The sequence below is a fragment of the Prionailurus viverrinus genome, chromosome A3, assembly GCF_022837055.1.
Source record: "Prionailurus viverrinus isolate Anna chromosome A3, UM_Priviv_1.0, whole genome shotgun sequence".
Taxonomy (NCBI): Eukaryota; Metazoa; Chordata; class Mammalia; order Carnivora; family Felidae; genus Prionailurus; species Prionailurus viverrinus.
Genome location: NC_062563.1, coordinates 79856520 through 79876318, shown reverse-complemented (window position 1 = coordinate 79876318; position 19799 = coordinate 79856520). Strand labels below are relative to the sequence as shown.

Sequence of the window (19799 nt, the reverse complement as noted above, 5' to 3'; positions counted from 1 at the left end):
AGCCTGCTTTGTCTCTTTCTCTCTCTCTCAAAAAAAATAAACATGAAAAAAATTTTTTAAAGTTAAAATAAAGGTCCAACCTCATGCTTTTTAAGGTACTATCAGCCCCTGCTAGCCTAGGAAATGGATTTTGGTGTACCAGTACAGACTGAGTAAACCTGATAGATAGGTTTATGTTAAAAAGCCATAATCAAATTTAGAGATATAACTTACGGACTTTGGCAACAGTTTAATTGATTTCAAATTACGTGTGCATGATGTAGATAAGGGTATCTTGACTTTTTTTTATTGTTGTGTTATTGTGGTTTTTTGAGAAATGAATAGATTAAGTAAGATTGAGGTCAGTTGAATTTGATACCATATTTACTAAATTTTCACCATTATTTTTATTCTATTTTCCTTTTACTCAGTATTGTACCTATTTTTTACTATAAGAAGTTAGAAATTGAGCAGAATTATTATGTATATTAATGCTTTCTGAATCTACCTTGTATAACTATTTAGTACTATGAAGAACTTTTCAACACAGTAACACAATTCAGTTTAAAAATAGGCAAAAAGGGGCGCCTGGGTGGCGCAGTCGGTTAAGTGTCCGACTTCAGCCAGGTCACGATCTCGCGGTCCGTGAGTTCGAGCCCCGCGTCAGGCTCTGGGCGATTCTGTGTCTCCCTCTCTCCCCCTCCCCCGTTCATGCTCTGTCTCTCTCTGTCCCAAAAATAAATAAACGTTGAAAAAAAAAATTTACAAAAAATAAAAATAGGCAAAAAAAAAAAAAAAGGTGGGGGGGGGGTCCCTGGATGGCTCAGTCAGTTAGGTATCTGATTCATGATCTCAGCTCAGTCTTGCTCTCACAGTCATGAATTCAAGCCCCATGTTGGGCTCTGTACTAGGCGTGAAGCCTACCTAAAAAAAAAAAAATGGGCAAAAGATTTGAATAGTTAAAAGAAGATACAGAAATGTGGTCAATAAATACATGAAACTGATGCTTAGTATCTCCAGTTACCTGGGAAATGCAAAAAATTACTACCACAATGCAGTACTACTATATACCTACTGTAATGGGTAAAATTAAAGACTAACGATATTAAATGACACTAACTTCTAGAACAACTAGAACTCTCCATTGCTGTTGAGGAGTATGAATTAATTCAGCTGATTTGGGACCTGTTACACCAGTTTCTTATAAAGTTGAACATGTATCTCTCCATATGACCCAGCAATTCCTATTCTGGTTTATTTACCCGAGAAATGAAAACATACGTACACAAAAAGATTGTACATTGAATGTTCATACCTGTTCCAGAATAATTTCAACTGGAATTAACTGGTATATTAACGAAATATGGTATATTTACACAAAGTAATACTACTCATTAATAAGAAGGAAAGAACTAATACATGCAACATAATGGGTAAATATCAACATTCTAAGCAAATGAAATTAAAAGGGTGTACTACATACTGAGTATCACTAAAAGCAATTCTGGAATATTCAAAAGTACAGTAAAACCTTGGTTTGCAAGCATAATTCATTCCAGGAACATGCTTGTAATCCAACACGTATATCAAAGCAGATTTCAGGAACCATTGGCTCAGTTGTGATCATGTGACATTTGGTGCCGCATACTACTTGTGTTGCAAGTTAAAATTTATTAGAAATGTTTGCTCATCTTGTGGAACACATGCAGAACAAATTACTCACAATCCAAGGTTTTATAAATTAGTTTATAATGATTGAAATCTTCTTAATGATTACCTAAGGTTTGGTGGTAGAGAATGATTGTAAGAGGTCACAAGGGAACATTTTGGGGTGATAGAAATGTTCTATATCTTGATTATGTGCTTACATTATACTTTAATAAAATTAAGCTAAAAAAGAAATATTAAAACAAAACCACCAAAAGGCAGGCCAAGGACTGGGAGAAATATTTGCAAATTATGTATCTCATAAAGGGCTTATATCCAGAATATGCAGGAACTTTTACAACTCAGTAGTAATTTAGCAAAGAGAGAAGATACACAAATGAATGATAGCACATGAAAAGATGCTAAAACATCATTAGTCATTAGGGAAATGCAAATTTTAAAAAATACTTGTTTATTTGAGGGACTCCTGGGTGGCTTAGTTGGTTAAGCATCCAACTCCTGATGTCAGCTCAAGTCATTGTCTCACAGTTTGTGAGTTTCAGCTTACACAGAGCACAAGTGAGTTTGAGCACAGAGTAGAGCCCCTTGTGTGACCAGATCCCCCAAATGGGAGATCATGATCAGAGCCAGAATCAAGAGGGACACTTAACTGACTGAACCACTTAGGCATCTCACCAAATGAAAATTTTTAAATCACAATGAGATTCTACTGGACACCTATTAGAATGGCTGAAATTAGAAAGAGTGACCCTGCTGATGTATTGTGGGGATGTAGAGGAACAGGAACTGGTACTCTAATAAACTATTGTTGGGAATGTAAAATGGCACAAACATTTTGGAAAACAGTTTGGCAATTCTTCAGATGTTAAATACACATTTATCTTGTGACTCACCAATTCCAGTTTACCGAAGAGAAAGGAAAGCATGTGTCCATATAGACTTGTTACACAGATGTTTATGGCAGCATCATTCATATTAGCCAGAGCCTGGAATCTCTGAAATGTCTATTAACTGTTGAATATAACCAAAATGAAGTATTTCCATGTAATAGAATATTATACTGTAATTAAAATGAATACTATATGTGCTTTGATATTGATGAACCTCAAAACATATTTTGGTAAGTGAACAAATTCAGATGTAAGGCTACACAAATTGTATGATTCCATTTACAAAAATTTCTAGAAAAGGCTAATTTATGTGGATGCAAAAATGGATTAGAGCTGAGGAATGTGATAGGAATTGTAATTAGGTATGAAGGAATGTTTTAAGGTGGTGGAAGTGCTTTAAACATTAATGTTGATGGTTGTACAATTCTTGTTTCAATGAAATCAATGTATATGTACAATTAAATAGGGAAATTTCATGGTAAAGCTGTTCAAAAAAACAAGCATTTTTACTTATTAGAACTAGTGAAAATTTATTTAGCTTGGCACACAAAGCCTAAATTATTATACTAGAATCTTTGCGTTTAGTTGAATGTTGTAGGTAAATCATCTTTGGTACAACTTTTTAAATGTAGGGATATAAAACATTATACAGAAGGTAATTTAGAAGAATGTTTCTTAGCTATAAAATTATTCCAAGAAAATTATCTTTATGCTTAATTTGAGTTTCAAGCATTTATATATAGTTCACTTGACATGTGAAAAACAATCATAGTTACTAGAAATAATGAAGAGACTATGAGAAGAAAACTCTTCTTAAACTTAGTCTTATCAATCTCTAAGCAACACTGCAGCTCACAAAGCAACTGTTTTGTTAATCTTGTATTGTTTTTATTTTGTGGTGTAAAAATAAATTGTTACACTTTACTTTGGATTTGTTAACATTACGAATGCTATAATTCACAATTTCAGTCAGTTGCATTCCTCTATAGTGTGTTATATTTCATCCCTTCAGGACCTGCAGTTCATAAACATCAATTCAACAGTAATGCTGTGACAGACATTAATTTGGATAACGTTTGCAAGAAAGGAAACACTTTGTTGTGGGATATAGTTCAAGATGATGATGCGGTAAGTTACTTGATAGAATGAAAAGACTACAAAATTACACCAAAATGCAAACAGGATAAACTAACTTTATGTGTATACATTTTTTGCAGGTTAATCTTTCTGAAGGATTAATAAATGAAGCAGAGAAGCTTCTCTGTTCCTTAGTATGTTGGTTTACGGATAGACAGATTCGAATGAGATTCATTGAAGGTTGCCTTGAAAATTTAGGAAACAACAGGTAAATGGGAATTTAAAAAAATTTTATATAGTAGTCAAAGTTCCTTTTGTGTATTCTTTACTGACTATGGTTATATTGGATTCATAGCATTTAATGAAACATTACCAACCAAAATTTTTTTTTTTTTTAAGTAATTGTGATTTTCTTATTAGGTTCGAAGATTTTTTACCTCATAGGGTTCTTTTTTTTTTTTTTTAATTAGACCTTCTTTTTCGGCACTTGTGACACCCTTGATTAGATATCCTGCAACAGAAACAAAGTAATAATAACAATACTTTCTTCTTGATTCTGGAAACATAGTGGTGACTGCTGTGTTTTCAAATTTCAGTTAAATGTTCTTGAACTGTTTCATATATAAAACAACCTAAATAAGATAAATGAAGTTAAACTTAAGTGAAATGCAAACATTTTGATAATGGCATTGTTCTTCCATCTGGGTCGATCTTTTATGTCTTGACTTGTGTCATGCATAAAGAATTAGGCTGGTGGTTTTTTCTAGTTTGAATTCTGCCATGTACTTCTTACTTGGGCTAAGATGATTACCGCAACTTTTGATTTTCAGTTCTTTTTCATTGGTATAGTTTCAGGTTTCCTTTGTCTTACACTGCTTTGGTAATGCCATCTCTATTACAGGGCATTCACTTACTAATTGAATGTATTGTATTCTGTTGTATTCATACAGTGTTTTCAGCACACTCTGCCTAAGCCTGATACAAATATTTAATTTTACTGAATGCTTTAATAAGCTTTAAAGTTTAAATGCTATAAACTTTTTTTTAAAACTCAGTTGAATTAGAAAAAGTATGTGTGACAGTTTCTGCTTTTTATTTTAAACGGTTATATAGTTTGCACAGTTTCTTCATGCAGGTATAAGAAACCACTTAATAAATAGACCTCTGTTAGCACATCAGTTACATCACTTGACATAAATTCTTTAAAAGGAATGCTTTTAATGGCTAGATTAATTTTTTAAAATTTATGTAGGTAATATAGCAGTTAATTTTAAAATGTAAATTGTCTTTTAGACGTCTTTGTGAAACCAGTAAACAGTTTTTTTAAGTGGTTGTGACAGTTTATATTTCCCATATGTGCATCTGCATACCCTAAGACCCAGCAGTTCCACTGCTAATTCCAGCAGTTCCACTGCTAAGTATGTGCCTTACAGAAAGACATCCAGATGATTGCCAAAATGCACATTCAAGAATGTCCGGGGGCACCTGGGTGGCTCAGTTGGTTGAACGTCCGATTTCAGATCAGGTCATAATCTCACGGTTTGTGAGTTTGAGCCCCGCGTCGGGCTCTGTGCTGACAGCTCAGAGTCTGGAGCCTGCTTCGGATTCTGTGTGTGTGTCTCTCTCTCTGCTCCTCCCCTGCTCACACTCTGTCTCTCAAAAATAAATAAAGATTTAAAAAGTAAAGTAAAAAGAAAAGAATGTTCATAGCTGGGGTGCTTGGAGTGGCTCAGTCTGTTAAGTGTCCAACTTTGGCTCAGTTCGTGATCTCACAGTATGTGAGTTCAAGCCCCACATCAGGCTCTTTGCTGTCAGTGCAGAGACCACTTCTGATCCTCTGTATCCCTCTGTCTCTCTGCCTCTCTCACCCCCCCACCCCACCCCAAAAATAAATAAATAAACAAACAAACTTAAAAAGAAGGTTCATAGTAGCATTATTCAAAATAACTGAATAGTCTTTATATAGCTATCCAAGTGTCAAAAAAGAATAGAAAGGAAAACTAAATGGTGGACTCTTTGTTGAATGACATTATAGCAGTAACATTGAATGAACTACAGCTGCATGGAATAGTATGGATGAACTTCACAGATACAATGTTGAGTGTAATAAGCCAGATATAAGAGAGTGTATCACTGTTACTCTATTTATGTAAAGTTTAAAAACAGGAAAATGATTGTATTTAGTAGTCAGGATAATGGTTACTATTGGGTTATGTAGTGACTAGAACAGAGGCACAATGAAAGCCAGATGTATGTTGGTAATGATTTATTTCTTGATGGGGGTGCTCATCATACAGATATGTTCACCTCCTATTCTGAGTTATTAGGTATACACTTTTTCCATGTATACTTCAGTAAGACTGTGTGAAATATGAAACATCATGCAGCCTTTAAAGATTTTTTTTTAAAGATTATATCAATATAGAGGCATATGATTACAGGCTTGTCTCTTAAAAAAGATTGCAAGCAATATGTGAGACTATAAAATGGTTAATTTTGAGAGAATTGAGTACTTTTTTTCTTCCTTATGCTTTTTGATTTCTTATTTTTCCACAGTCATCACACCTTTAAAAGTAGGAAAACTTAAAAGGGACAGAAGGAAAAATAAGTGTGTAAAACGGAAAATAGTCAATCTGGATTTTTTATTAAGCTTTAATTTGTCCACACCCAGATTAGTTGAAATTAAAGCATTTTTCCTTTGTTCACTTCCTGTATCCTGATACAGTTACTTAATTAATGCTTTATTGAGTATGTTGTAAACATGATTACTGTGTTGCATTTAATTTTGCCCTCAAACTTGACTCTTCAGATGGTTGCTGTATCATGCTAGTTTTGAAGTGAACGACAGTCATATGTGATAATATTTAGAGCATAATGGCATTTTTTAGCATAGGAAATACACACCACATCCAGTGTATACCAGTTAAACTTACCAACATTATCATGTAAGTTGAAAAATTTTTGTACATCATTGGTCTGGGTTTCTTGATAAACCAGTGGTTTTCAGTGGGAGTGATTCCCCCCCCCCCACCCCCTGGCAATATCAACCAAGATATTATTTGGTCGTTAACACTAATGAATGGTATCGGATGTATTACTACAGGCCAGGGACGCTGCTAAATATCCATCAATGCAGAGAACAGCCTGTCCCCAACAAAAGGATTACCTGGTCCAAAATAGTCAGTAGTGGCATCTGAATTATAGAAACCCTAAAGAATACAAGAATTCTTTTTCAAATCTAGCCCCTGGGTTTACCATCAGAAAGGAGTGTTGCATAAGGATGCTAATATTAATGGTAAAGCTCTTCCTTATGTTGAAACAAATGGGCCACTGCAACCTTATTTATCATTTTCCTGACATTTGACAAAAGAACACAGAAGTCTACTTCTTGGTGATGTCAGTTTTTTATGTACTTAAGGAAGCTTTATCTTTTTATTTTCTCTGTACTAACTTTTATATTTTCTTTGCAGTTCCTTACATGGTTTATAGATCTATCAGCATTGTTTGTTTTTCCTTTTCTGTGGTCATATTCCAATTTATTTGATAAAATGAATCTAGTTTTGGGGGCACCTGGGTGGCTTTGTTGGTTCAATGTCTGACTCTTGATTTTGGCTCAGGTCGTGATCTTGTCGTTTGTGGGATTGAGCCTTGCATTGGGCCCTGTGCTGACATCATGGAGCCTACTTGGGATTCTTGCTTGTCCGCATGTGTGCACTTGCTCGCTCTCTCAACTATAAAACATTAAATAAACATTAAGAAAATAAACTTAGCTTTTTTTTTTTAACAGTAATATGGGCCTGTTCTCAGGAAGCATAGAGATCTGAAAAAGAAAATTAAAGCCTTCTATAAATCGTCCATAATTCTACCATTTATATGGAACCGTTGTAAACACTTTTTTTAAATGCCTTGCCTAGTCTCTGATATGCAGCATGTGTGTGCTTTGTGCACATTTAGCCTCAGGCAGATTGTTTTATAAGACACAGAAGAACATTTCAAGAGTACAGGAAGTTAAAAGTTACAGAAACACACAGTAGACTGCTTTGCAGAATGTTTTCATAAAGTGAGAGCGTGAGGCAGATGGTAGCTCCCACAATGAAAAGTCCATTTCTTTTCAGGCTTGTCTCCAAGGCTGGGTGAGATAAGACTGCTGTCCATTGAGTAGGATGGATTTAGGGGTTGGGTTGTAATCAGCCCCTTTGGTTTTTTATGTTTATTAGAAGGCATTTCCTGTACCTAGGCACCCCCTGAAGATTTGTGTCCTCCCAAGAATTGAATTGAGACTGGAATTCTGTCTCCTATGCTATTCTTGATCCTGTGTATGTACTTTACCACATATGCTCAAAACTTTTGCCTTTGTGTACAAAAGATGTCTTTAGTAAAGTGATCATGTGTCAGGGGCCCTGTTTATATAAATAAAGGTTTGTAGGGGCGCCTGGGTGGCTCAGTCGGTTAAGCGTCCGACTTCAGCTCAGGTCACGATTTCACAGTCTGTGAGTTCGAGCCCCACGTCAGGCTCTGTGCTGACAGCTCAGAGCCTGGAGCCTGCTTCGGATTCTGTGTCTCCCTCCCTCTCTGCTCCTTCCCCGCTCATGCTCTGTCTCTCTCTGTCTCAAAAATAAATAAAAACATTTATAAATAAATAAATAAATAGAGGTTTGTATAATTAACAAATGGATGGTACTATATACTACTTTTGTTTTCTTCTCTATAAAGACTATATTCCATATAGCATTTCATGTCAACTTTTGGTATATACTATAATTTATAATGACTGAAAAAGAATTTTGTAGAATGCATCAGTCTTTTTTTTTTTTTTTAACGTTTTATTTATTTTTGAGACAGAGAGAGACAGAGCATGAACGGGGGAGGGGCAGAGAGAGAGGGAGACACAGAATCGGAAACAGGCTCCAGGCTCTGAGCCGTGAGCCCAGAGCCCGATGCGGGGCTCGAACTCACGGACCGCGAGATCGTGACCTGAGCCGAAGTCGGCCGCCCAACCGACTGAGCCAGTCGGGGGCACCTGGGTGCCCCTAGAATGCATCAGTCTTAAAACATGTAGTCCAGGATTAGGAAAAAATCATTCAAACATAACTTTGTGAATAACATCAGCAAACGTGTTCATTCTGCTAAGGCAACATAATATTTTATTGGTGGTAATTACAGGAATATCATACTGTTACCTAGTAATAAGCTTCTGGTAACAGCAGTAACTCTTGGATTGAAGCAAAGAGCTAGGGCATTTTAGGGTAAAACATCTTTTATTAGGTCTAAAATTAGTATCTTGTCACTCTGGATCGTTGAACCATTTTATCCTTAAACACATTGTTGCTTATGATTGTGTTTTGGTATTTGAAATTTTCACCCTTAGAAGAAATTGTGAAATGTAGGTTTAAATATAACAGTCCTTTTTTTTATGTTGAGTTTTGTAAGCATATCACCAATCAAAACTGGGCAAAAAAGTTGATAAATCAGTTTAACATGTAGTTGTTACAGGAAAAAATCTACAGTATAATTTTAATTGGAACAGGTTGCTGTATATCTTGTGACTTTTAACATTGAAATATAAATTATTATTATCACCAAATTATCTTCCCTGATTTTGTAGCTATGTTAATAATTTTCAGTCTGTAATCACTTTATATCATTTTTTCCTTTTAAATTTAGCAGTTTAAATAAAAAGTATTATTTTGGGATCATTTAGATCATTTGATCCAGATTCGGTCATTTCTTAGAAACTATTAATAGTGCTTTAAATGTGTGTATTTTATGTTCTTAGGAAATTAAAAAAAAAATGTTTTAATGTTTATCTTTGAGAGAGACAGCGTGAGTGAGGGAGGGGTAGAGAAAGAGGGAGACCAAGAATTCACAGCAGGCTCCAGCCTCCGAACTGTCAGCACAGAGCCCAGTGCAAGCCACAAGATCATGACCTGAGTGAAAGTCACACACTCCGCTGACAGAGTCACCCAGGCACCCTGATCAACTTTTAAAGAAATGTTTTAGTCCTATAAAATGTAATCTCTCCCTGATAACTCACAGTTTGTAAATTGTCCTATTTTTCTGCATTCCTATTTTTGGTTATTCAGTTATATGAACCATACCATTATCCACTCATCTAAACCAGTATCCACTCAACCCCTGGCTCCCTATGCATTATTGTCAAGCAACATTACATTTCATGAAATGAAAACATGTTTATTGTAGAAAATTTGGAAAGTAAATTTAAACAGTCTAAACCTTTAACACCATTGACTGCAAGAAATAAGATTTTCAGAAAATATATACCTATTGCACACTATAAGACTTGTCAATGTCTTCTTAAAGTAAGATATATCTCTTTCTAGATTTTGTTTCTTTGTATTTTAAAACCATTGTTAAAATCACTGGGCAAACAATTTTGAAATTTGCTTTTGTGATTTTAGATGAAAATTTTGTAGCTATGTTAATAATTTTCAGTCTGTAATCAGACTGAAATTTTTTTTTCTTTGTGATATCTCTTACTGATTTTATGCTTATAAAACCTCAGGTCAAGTTAATATGTATCTTTTCATTCTATTTTTTTATATCTTAATGTTTCTAAAATTTTGTCAAGAGCTTTTAGATAAAAAATCTAAAATTGATTGCTCCTGATTCTCCATGGTCCATTTTTCCAATTATCATTATTGTGCAACTTGTTGAAAAATATTAAAAAGTTTAATGTTAAAAAACACACTTAAATATTTAAACGTTTGTAAATATTTAAAGAATATTTACTTGACACTTAGTGGATATTAGTCACTTACTGTCTCCATGACTCAATTATGTACTCCTTAATCTGTACCAGTGTGGTTTTGATCCTTTAACATTCTATTAATATGCTGTTTCTTTCGTCATCTGTTGGTATTTTTTTTCTGTCCTCATCCTTCATGACTGTATTAGTATATTACACTTGCTCTTCCTCCTTCCTTGAAAATCTTGCCTTTAAGTTCTTTGCTAGATCATTATTTTAGATAATCTATATTCATTGTGCACCATACGCAGGGTTTTTAAATGAATAAGACAGTCATTGCTCTCATCAAGCACATAGTAGTGGTAGACACATTAAATAAGGGATTATTCATTAGGTGATGATGAATGAAAGAAAATTGGGAAGGAATAAAGAGGTTTCCTTGGGCAGTGGAAGAGTGTTCAGGGTTCATTCTCTGTTGACAGTTGAGGAAACTTGAATAAAGCCAGGGAAGGAGTTCTGCACTAGGGATAATAAAGAGGAAAATTGGAAGGAAATTCCGTTAGACTGATAAGAGAAATGGGTCAGATCACACATGGCTTTGTACTCCCAATGTAATGCAAAAAGATAATGCATTTCTCCAATTTTGGGTTTTATTCAGAAACAAGAAGTGTTTGGGGTATCTGGCTGGCTCTGTTGGTAGAGCCAGAGTCGTGATCCAGGTTGTGAGTCGTAGAGCCAGGTTGTGAGTTCAAGCCCCATGTTGGTTCATGGAGCCTACTTAAAACAAAAACTAATTTGAAAAAAAAAAAAAAAAAAGAAACAGGAAGTTTTCTTTTCTAATTTCTCCTACTTGGTATTTACCATGTTTCTCTTCCATTCTGAAGTGCAGCCCTACACTCTGATTTTCTTGGTACTCTTCTCAAAAAGAGTAGGCATTTTGGGTAACTTAACTTATATGGCATACTTTGCTCTTTTTAAAATTTTTTTCATGAAGTAAGATAAGCCTTAAAAAAAATTCACTATATCATTGGAGTTTGTCCTGCTTCTTTTAAGGCTCATGCAGCCGACCTCCTTGCCTATTGAGACTTCTGGGATGTGTGCATCTCTATTTTCCCTGTACCCCTTTCTTTCAGAAGATAAACACTCTCAGATCTACTTAAAGTTGTAGAGCGATTTCATAATCCGTTTTTTGCTCCTTCATACTTGAGGTATATGGTTTGTTTCCATTGTTAACATGGCTCATAATGCAGTGATTTTCAACTTGGGTGCAGATCATACTAAGTGAGAATTAAGGATAAAGGATAATTTGCATAGTTTAAAAAATGTTCTCTATATTATTGCTGCTCAGAATGTGGTTCACAAACCAGTTTGAGTATCACTTGGGAGGTTAGAAATGAAGAATTTCCGGGGTGCCTAGGTGACTCAGTAAGCTGAACGTCCGACTTTGGCTCAGGTCATGATCTCACGGTTATTGGGTTCGATCCCCACATCAGGCTGTGCTGACAGCTCAAGCCTGGAGCCTGCTTTGGATTATCTGTCTCCTTCTTTCTCTGCCCCTCCCTGACTTGTGCTCTGTCTCTCAAAAATAAATAAATGTAACAAAAAAGTAAAAATAAATTTTAAAAAAAGGAAATGCAGAATTTCTTACCTCAGACTTGCCAATCAGAATTAGCATTTTAACAAAATTCCAGGTGAATCAGCGCACATTAAATTTTGAGAAGCCCTGTTCTAAGTAACTTGCTTACGCTTCTTGTCCCTATTTTCCTTGATTAAGTTCTCAGAAGTACCCATGACTTATTAATTTTTTTTTTTTTTTTTGTTCATGAAAGTATTCTTTATTTTTAAATGCTCTTCATTTGTTTTTCTGCTCAGGTATTTATAGTGTATTTTACTTTATTTTAGATTGGGATTTTAAAATGGGTTTCTTGCCCTACTGTATAAAATAAATTTAAACTTTAAGGAAACAATTTTCAATGTTATATAAGAAATATAGTTATAATGTAAAGTTCGTTAAAGTCCTTTTGTATTTAAGATTTTTAATAGCTGAATTTCTGTAAAAAGCTAGAATTAGCAATAGTATCTAAAATTGTTTTATTCTATAAATACCTGTTTTTGCTGTTTCAGATCAGTAGTAATTTCACTTCGTCTTCTTCCAAAGTTGTTTGGTACTTTTCAGCAGTTTGGAAGCAGTTATGATACACATTGGATTACAATGTAAGTAAATAAAAGAAACAAAAGTATTCATTTAAAATTTGTTTGATTATCATAGTCATCAAAGTCCCATGGATATTTTATTACTATCAGGAAGAAAATCTGACTTTTGTTTTCTTTGTAGTTTAAGAAAAATCATGTAGCAAGTAATGCTCTAATTTTAGGGTGAAGTTTTGTAGTATATCTGCCAAAGTAAAGGACTCCTGAAACAAGAGACACACTAAAATAAACAACATAGGGTGCCTTTTATTTTTCTCATTACTAGGAATTGATTATAGACATTACATCATGTTAGGGATAATTTCGACACCACCCTGTTACTCTTTCACATTTCCAGAGAATTTAGGATTAATGAATGTTAAAGAATGTTTTCAAGGGTAAGTAGTTTGATGTGAAATTAATCCAAGCTTTGGTAATATTCTTGAGAAAGTTGGCTAACAGGAATTTCATTAATCTGTAAGAATGTGTTTATTTGCTTTATTCAAAATAGACTTTAGGAGAGATTTCAGGGACATTTAGATTTTAGGAAAAATCTATTGAGGGATTCATTTTTGAGGTCAAATAAGATAACTTTTTACCTAATTCCTTCTCACATCTAAGATTAGCTGTTAACAGCACTTGTTTGCTTTCAAAGTGAATATCATTTAGAAAAATTCTTAAGACTTCACGGTAGTTCTAAATAGGATGAAGCCCTCAAAGCCCTTGCTGTTTTTTGCTCTTTTAAATGAGATCTATTTAACCTGAACCTCTATTAAAAAAAAAAAAAAATCCTCTGCTTTTAGTTAATATTATAGTATGACTCTAGTGACAATTTAATTTGTAAGTGTAGGGAAGGTCTTTCAAATATTACATGACTCTAGTGACAATTATAGTATGACTAGTGACAATGTAATTTGTAAGTGTATGGAAGGTCTTTCAAATACTTAACAGAGGCATAGGGAAAAGCATTTAGCATACTTTAAGTATAAGAAGAATGTGAATCTAGTTTCATTGACTCTTCAAATAGTTTTTAAATGGTTGAATGATAGAATTCTGATGTATTAAAAGGGATTTTACTTGTAGCTAACCTGGGTAAGTTGGTGACATATTTGAGATGTCATTTGAGGAGATTTATATTAAGGAATAACAAAGAATTACATCTTATAGAAGTGGGAAACTTTGTATGGTCAGTTACTTAACAGGTACCTGAACCTAAGTGTATAGAGTTAACCTTTTAGCTTAGTCCTTAAATTAAATGTAAATAAGCTCAGTTGATGGCATTTCACAGGGTTTCCCTCCTGAAGACTGGATCCTACATCTTCAGTGGGTCACTTAAAAGAACTCTGAGCTCCTGGGGTTAGTTGGCAGCAATAATAACAAAAAAAATCCTGTGAATTTATGTGCAGCAGCACTCAACATTTGTATATATTATCTCTTAAATTCTTATGGCCCATATTTTACAATTGGAAATTGTTATTCCTTATCCACTTAGTAAATCTTCGGGTAACCAGCAAACAGACTTCAAAAGCTTAGGTTACTTGCCCAAAGGCATGCTCAAGTGTATTGGAACTGGTTTCAAACCTGAGGCTTACTGGATGTTTTCTGTGTTAACTTCACCTTCATCAAGGGATTGTAAAGGCGAGAGTAACTTATTTTGAAAAGAGGGCTATGGCAAAAATATGTAAATTTTATCAGAAGTTTTGGAATTTTAATACTTCCGTACATTTTAGCAGATACATTGGTAGTATTATGTGAAATACATTCTGTTAGTTACGGATGCTGTGGACCCTGGGATCTGTGATTGTATTTATCACTTTTCTTTTTTTATTCTAGTGTTTGTAGGTTATTTTGGAGTTTAATACCTGATTTTTTTTTTTTTTAACAAATACTCCACAATAACAAAAAGAAAAATCAAGTGACTTAGTAAGGTTATGTTGTATGTGTACTCTGTGCCAGGCATTCTGCTAAATTCTAAATAATGACCAAGGCACATAGTCCATTCTTGTATGGACTGAATCCTACTATTTTTTAATATTAACTCACATTAGTCATTTATAATTAACACTTGTCAGACATTTTATCCTCTTCATAGAGATTGAATATTTTGAGATTAACAAACAATAATGACATTTTAAATTCATAAAAATTAAGACCTATTGCTTTGTATCTTTCACAGTTTAAATATAAATAGAACCTGTAAATTTTTGGTAATTAGAAGAATTTTTAGATCTGTATTTTTTTCTTTTCCTAGAATAGATTTATTTTCTTCCCCTATGCCTTTAAAATTACTTTTGCTTTCATTTGGGACAGGTGGGCAGAAAAAGAACTGAACATGATGAAGCTTTTCTTTGATAATTTGGTATACTATATTCAAGCTGTAAGAGAAGGAAGACAAAAACATGCGCTGTAAGTATTTAACTAGGTTAGTTATGTTTAAATACTGATTGTCTTTTCTCTGAAAGATAATGTCCCTGTACTTTTATTCCTTTTCTTTCATATAGTAAATAAATGTGATGAAAATTTTAGTTGTAAAAATTTTAAGAGAAAGAAAGGCTCTTTTTTGTTTTAGTTGGAGAATTTTATAACGTTATTTTTATAATTTTTACCCTTAGGGACATGTAGGTTGTATAACTTTTGGGGGTTAACCTTCACTGTTTAGTTCTGTTCAAAGTCATTGTTTTCAGGAATTAAAAATTAACTCCCTGCCCCCCTCCCCCGCCATCAGCAATATCCTTGTGTTACTATATTAGGGCATTGATGCTGAAATTTTAAAATATTTCATCATTATGTGACTTTGGATAAGAATTGGTAGAAATGGTTCAGTGGTATAATGGTATTTAAAGCTTCTTACAGGGACATGTCTGCCGAGAAGGAAATGTAAAATTCAGAAGGTTTCTGCTTATTAGTCAATTGGTGGAGATTGATGGCTAAGTTGAGAAAACCAGTTTAATGTCAATATCAGCTAGCCTTAGTATTTATTGAGAAAATATTGATGTAGAAGACTTCCACATAGATGAAAACTGAGCAGACTGTTCAGCAAAGTCATTCACCTGTAAGGCATACTTACCTCCAAAATTGAATTATTTTTCCCCATAAATCCATTCTGTCTCCAGATTTTACTATGTCCTTCAGAGTCCCACCATCCTCTCAGTCACCTGACACTTGGAGACTTTGGGGCCTTTTTTGTTGTTGTTCGTGTTGCTCTGTCATTTCCAAACCTGAGAGATGATGATGATAAAAATAGCAGTGTTCATTGATGTTTACTATGTACCAGATACCATTTAAGTATTAACTTCACGATATGCAACAACTCATTTGAGGTAGGCAGACTCATTTTAAAAATGAGAACATTTAAGCTATGAGATGATAAGTAACTTGCCCAAGGTCACACATTTTATAAATAGTGGCACCAAGGTTATAATTCATTTTATAAATACATTTTATAAATACTGGAATAGTCTGCTTTCTCTAATATTCTTGAGTTCTGCATTATAACTGTCGTCATTGTCTAGTTATCTTAGTGCTAAAATATATCCCATGTCTTTTCACAAGTTGACATTCCCACAGACACTGTTCCAGGCCTATTTTCCAACCTCTGGATCAGGCTTCTTGCCTCATTCTCCCCTATGCTCATTAATTCCTTATCCTTTTTTTATTAGGAATGTAATACAGTACTGGAAGAAAGTACCTGGGCTTGACATTATTTTGATTAGTTCCCTCCCTAATAGACTCTAATTATTTACCTCATGAGTTTTTTTTAAGAATTAAATGAAATAATTTAGTAAGTTGCACCTGGCACATAGGTTATCTATAAAGTATAGTTACCTGACTAAAACAAACTATGGTATAAAACAGACAACAAACTTGCCCTTTACCCTCATCTAGATTCTTCACCGTATAAAAAATAAATTTCCAGTTTCTTCAGCCTAGTATTTTTGGCACTCTAAAATCTAAACTCAACCAATGTTTCCTGTTTTATTACGCAGTGATTTTTTTTTTTTAGACATCCTATTCTATAAGCCTGTCGTTATTTCTGAAATACCTCCTTGAATTTATTCTATAGCTTTGTTTACAAAGTTATCTCTACACAAGATGCATGTCTTTAAGTGCTATTAAAATTCTAAGTGTTCTTCATAGTCTGTATCTTCCTTTTAATTCTTCTTGAAGCAGAGGTTGAAGATAATCATGGTTTCCTGAATCTGAGCATCTCCATAGATCTGTAAAAACCACAACAACAACAAGAAGCAGAAATAAAACCACACATGACCCACATCTTGAGCATCTTTAGGAGACAGAATTCAAGTTACTTGTCAGTAGAAAAATGCTAAGTTACAAAAGAACTTTCACCACAGCTATAAGCCTGTGGGCTTGAAGAGTAGGGATGGGAGGCTTAAGAAAGGCGTGTGGAAGACAAGACATAGGTGAATCATCCTCACAAAGAGAAGGTCCAACATTAAGTGCCAAAAAATAAACACAGGTCTAAGTCTTGATAGTTCATAGCATTGTGTACAGGGAAGTTGCTCACTTTGTTAGTGGAATGATAGGTAGATCATCATATAAGCATTGCTTTTGTGGTGAAAAAGGTAAATAGTGGAGTGGTGCTCTCTGGAGATGAGTTTTATACTTAGGGTACACAGTATCCTTCCAATCCTCCAGTCTGCCTTGTTGCCTGACATCTTAAGGAGAATAAAACCATAGATAGATGTTATCTGGCCTGTTTTGATAGAACTCCCTGGTTCCATCAGGCTGTAGAACAGAGTTGTACATTTGCTACCCTTTGTTAAAGCATACTGACCTCTTGAGTTTGTGGCCCATTATTTTCTAATTGTTCAGTAGGAATTTTAGTAGGCAAGTTCTAAGATGGTCACCTAGGATGAAAAGATTCTTGTGGTATGAAAGCTTTCCCAAATAGACATGTTACATATTTCTCAAACCCAGTGGCCTCTTGAGAAAATCCATCTGCACCAATATTGAGGCTACAATTTTTTTTTTAAGGTATTAGTTTGCTGCTAAAGTTTCATGCTGTTAGGGAGATTATTTTTGTCCTATATTTCCTGTAATGTCAGAAGCCATGGACATGCCCATAAGAAGATTTCTGTATTAATACTATCTTTGTTTTGCATCTCAAGAAATTTCCTGCTGGCGATATCAGTAGCCAGTGAGACCCTGACAGAGCAGACAGTCCTTTGAAGTGTGGAGCCAGTGGCTCTACTATGGAACCTGAAGAAGAGAGGACAAAGGGACTGGGTCCATGCCTTCTAGGGTTCTGGGTCCGTTACTCTGAGTTGTATGTATAGAAGAAGGAAGTATTCAGGAAATGAAAGCACTTTGTACAGGACAAGACTTCATTTCCCCTTTATGTCTGTGACCAGTGCCCCCCCAGACTCAGGCTCAGAGAAGTATGGTAACTTACTTAAAATCACAGAACTGATGGATGATACAACTCGAATTTGAACCTGTACTCCAAGCCTTCTGCTATCAAATCTGTCCTTTTTAGTAGAAGGTTGAGAGCTGTTATGAGCTGTTCTTGAATTTTATCTGGATGGCATTCTGGTCTGTGAGTTGCTTATTGTATTCCCTCCTCCCCACCCAGCCATCTTGCCACATGTACTTTCATCTTCACAAAGGGCACTGCGACAATAATGACACAAAAGTTGATCTTTTCTTTGCCAACATTAACATGGGACAGTAAGGAACAGCAAAGGTATATCCACCAAACTTAATCTTTAAACCTTAGAAAACCTTAACTTTAAACTTGAACAGTGAATGTAGGATATTTTGAAACCAGCTAATTTGGGAAGCTTTTAAAATTTTGCACTTGCTTGAAGGTGATAGGAAATTGATTTAAGCTCTTTGACTCTCTGTAACCTGGGATATAGATCAGGGCTCAGACTGGTTGCTGCTGTTTGTTGGCAAAGCAGTTTGGACAGTTCATCCACAACCAGCCTTTGATTTGTAACAGAGAGAGAAGAACTCATGATTGATTTGGGGGGATGGGCTAAATGGGTAAGGCACATTAAGGAAGACAGTTGTTGGGATGAGCACTGGGTATTATGTATAGGGGATGAATCATCGGAATCTACTCCCGAAATCATTACTATACTATATGCTAACTTGGATATAAATTTATAAATAAATAAATTTATTTATAAATAAGTAAATAAATCCCCTCATGATTGATTTAGTTTCATTGATTGGGTGCTCAGATGCCTGTGGGAATTAGAGCATTGTATTACCACAGTTCTCAGGGTTGGTAAAGGAATCCTAAAATGCAAACCTGATGTCAGTCCTCTCTCCCCTCCAACACCCTTCTGCGACCTCCTTTTCCATCCAGAATAATACCACATTCTTCTGTTTGATATTTCAGGCTGGCCACAGTCTGGCCCCTGACTACTGCTTCAGAAGCATCTTCTACCCACCCTTCCTCCCTCACAGACCAACATTTGCTTCTTAAAATACTGTTTCTTTGCGTATGCTTACAAACTGAATTCCCAGAGAACCATGTGAAATCACCAACTTAACAAGCCTCCAATTCTTACATTAACCATTGATTTTGTGCACATGAATTATAATCATTTAGATTTGAGGTAACATTCAAAAATGCCAATTTTGTATTAGCTGCATTCTTTATGAACTGGATTTATGGAACTGATATTCGTTAAGCATTTCTTGTTTAAGGAATATAGTGTTATCACTGGCGGGACAGTGATAATGAAACATGCAATTTTTAGATGGAGATGCAGTCTTTTATTTAAATATTCTAATCTATGTGCATATTGCATAATTTCAAAATGGCGTATTTCTTTTGTTCCACTGTTACATTCTTACAAACTTTCTCATCTAATTTAAAAGTATGTTTTCTAATGTTTGCAGATTTTTATAATTTATTAAATAACATAAATCTCAAACATACCATTTAGCTTTATGACTTTTTCTTGTATAACCAAAGTTATATACAGTTGACCTTTGAACAACACGGGTTTTAACTGCATGTGTCCACTTACATGCAGATTTTTTTTGATGAATATAGTACTGTATGTGTATTTTCTCTTACAGTTTTCATAGTAACATTTTTTTCTAGCTAATTTTATTGTAAGAATATAGTATATAATAATACACATATAACATACAAACTATGTGTTGATCAACTGTGTATGTTACCAGCAAGGCTTCTGATTACCAGTAAGGTATTAGCATTTAAGTTTTTGGGAAGTCAAAAGTTACATACAGATTTTTACCTGCATGGGGTTTGGCACCCCGAAACCCCATGTTGTTCAAGGGTCAAGTGT

The 19799-nt window shown here is 34.6% G+C and overlaps 1 protein-coding gene across 2 annotated transcripts in view; it reads left to right on the top strand.

The window, feature by feature from the left end:
• USP34 (ubiquitin specific peptidase 34) overlaps positions 1-19799 on the top strand; it is a 250473-nt gene that overhangs the window by 116115 nt on the left and 114559 nt on the right. For both annotated transcript variants that reach the window (XM_047854424.1, XM_047854423.1), the window contains exons 17-20: positions 3550-3665; positions 3755-3882; positions 12445-12534; positions 14821-14916. In XM_047854424.1, the coding sequence (XP_047710380.1) occupies positions 3550-3665; positions 3755-3882; positions 12445-12534; positions 14821-14916 (430 nt within the window). The remainder of the gene's footprint in view (positions 1-3549; positions 3666-3754; positions 3883-12444; positions 12535-14820; positions 14917-19799) is intronic.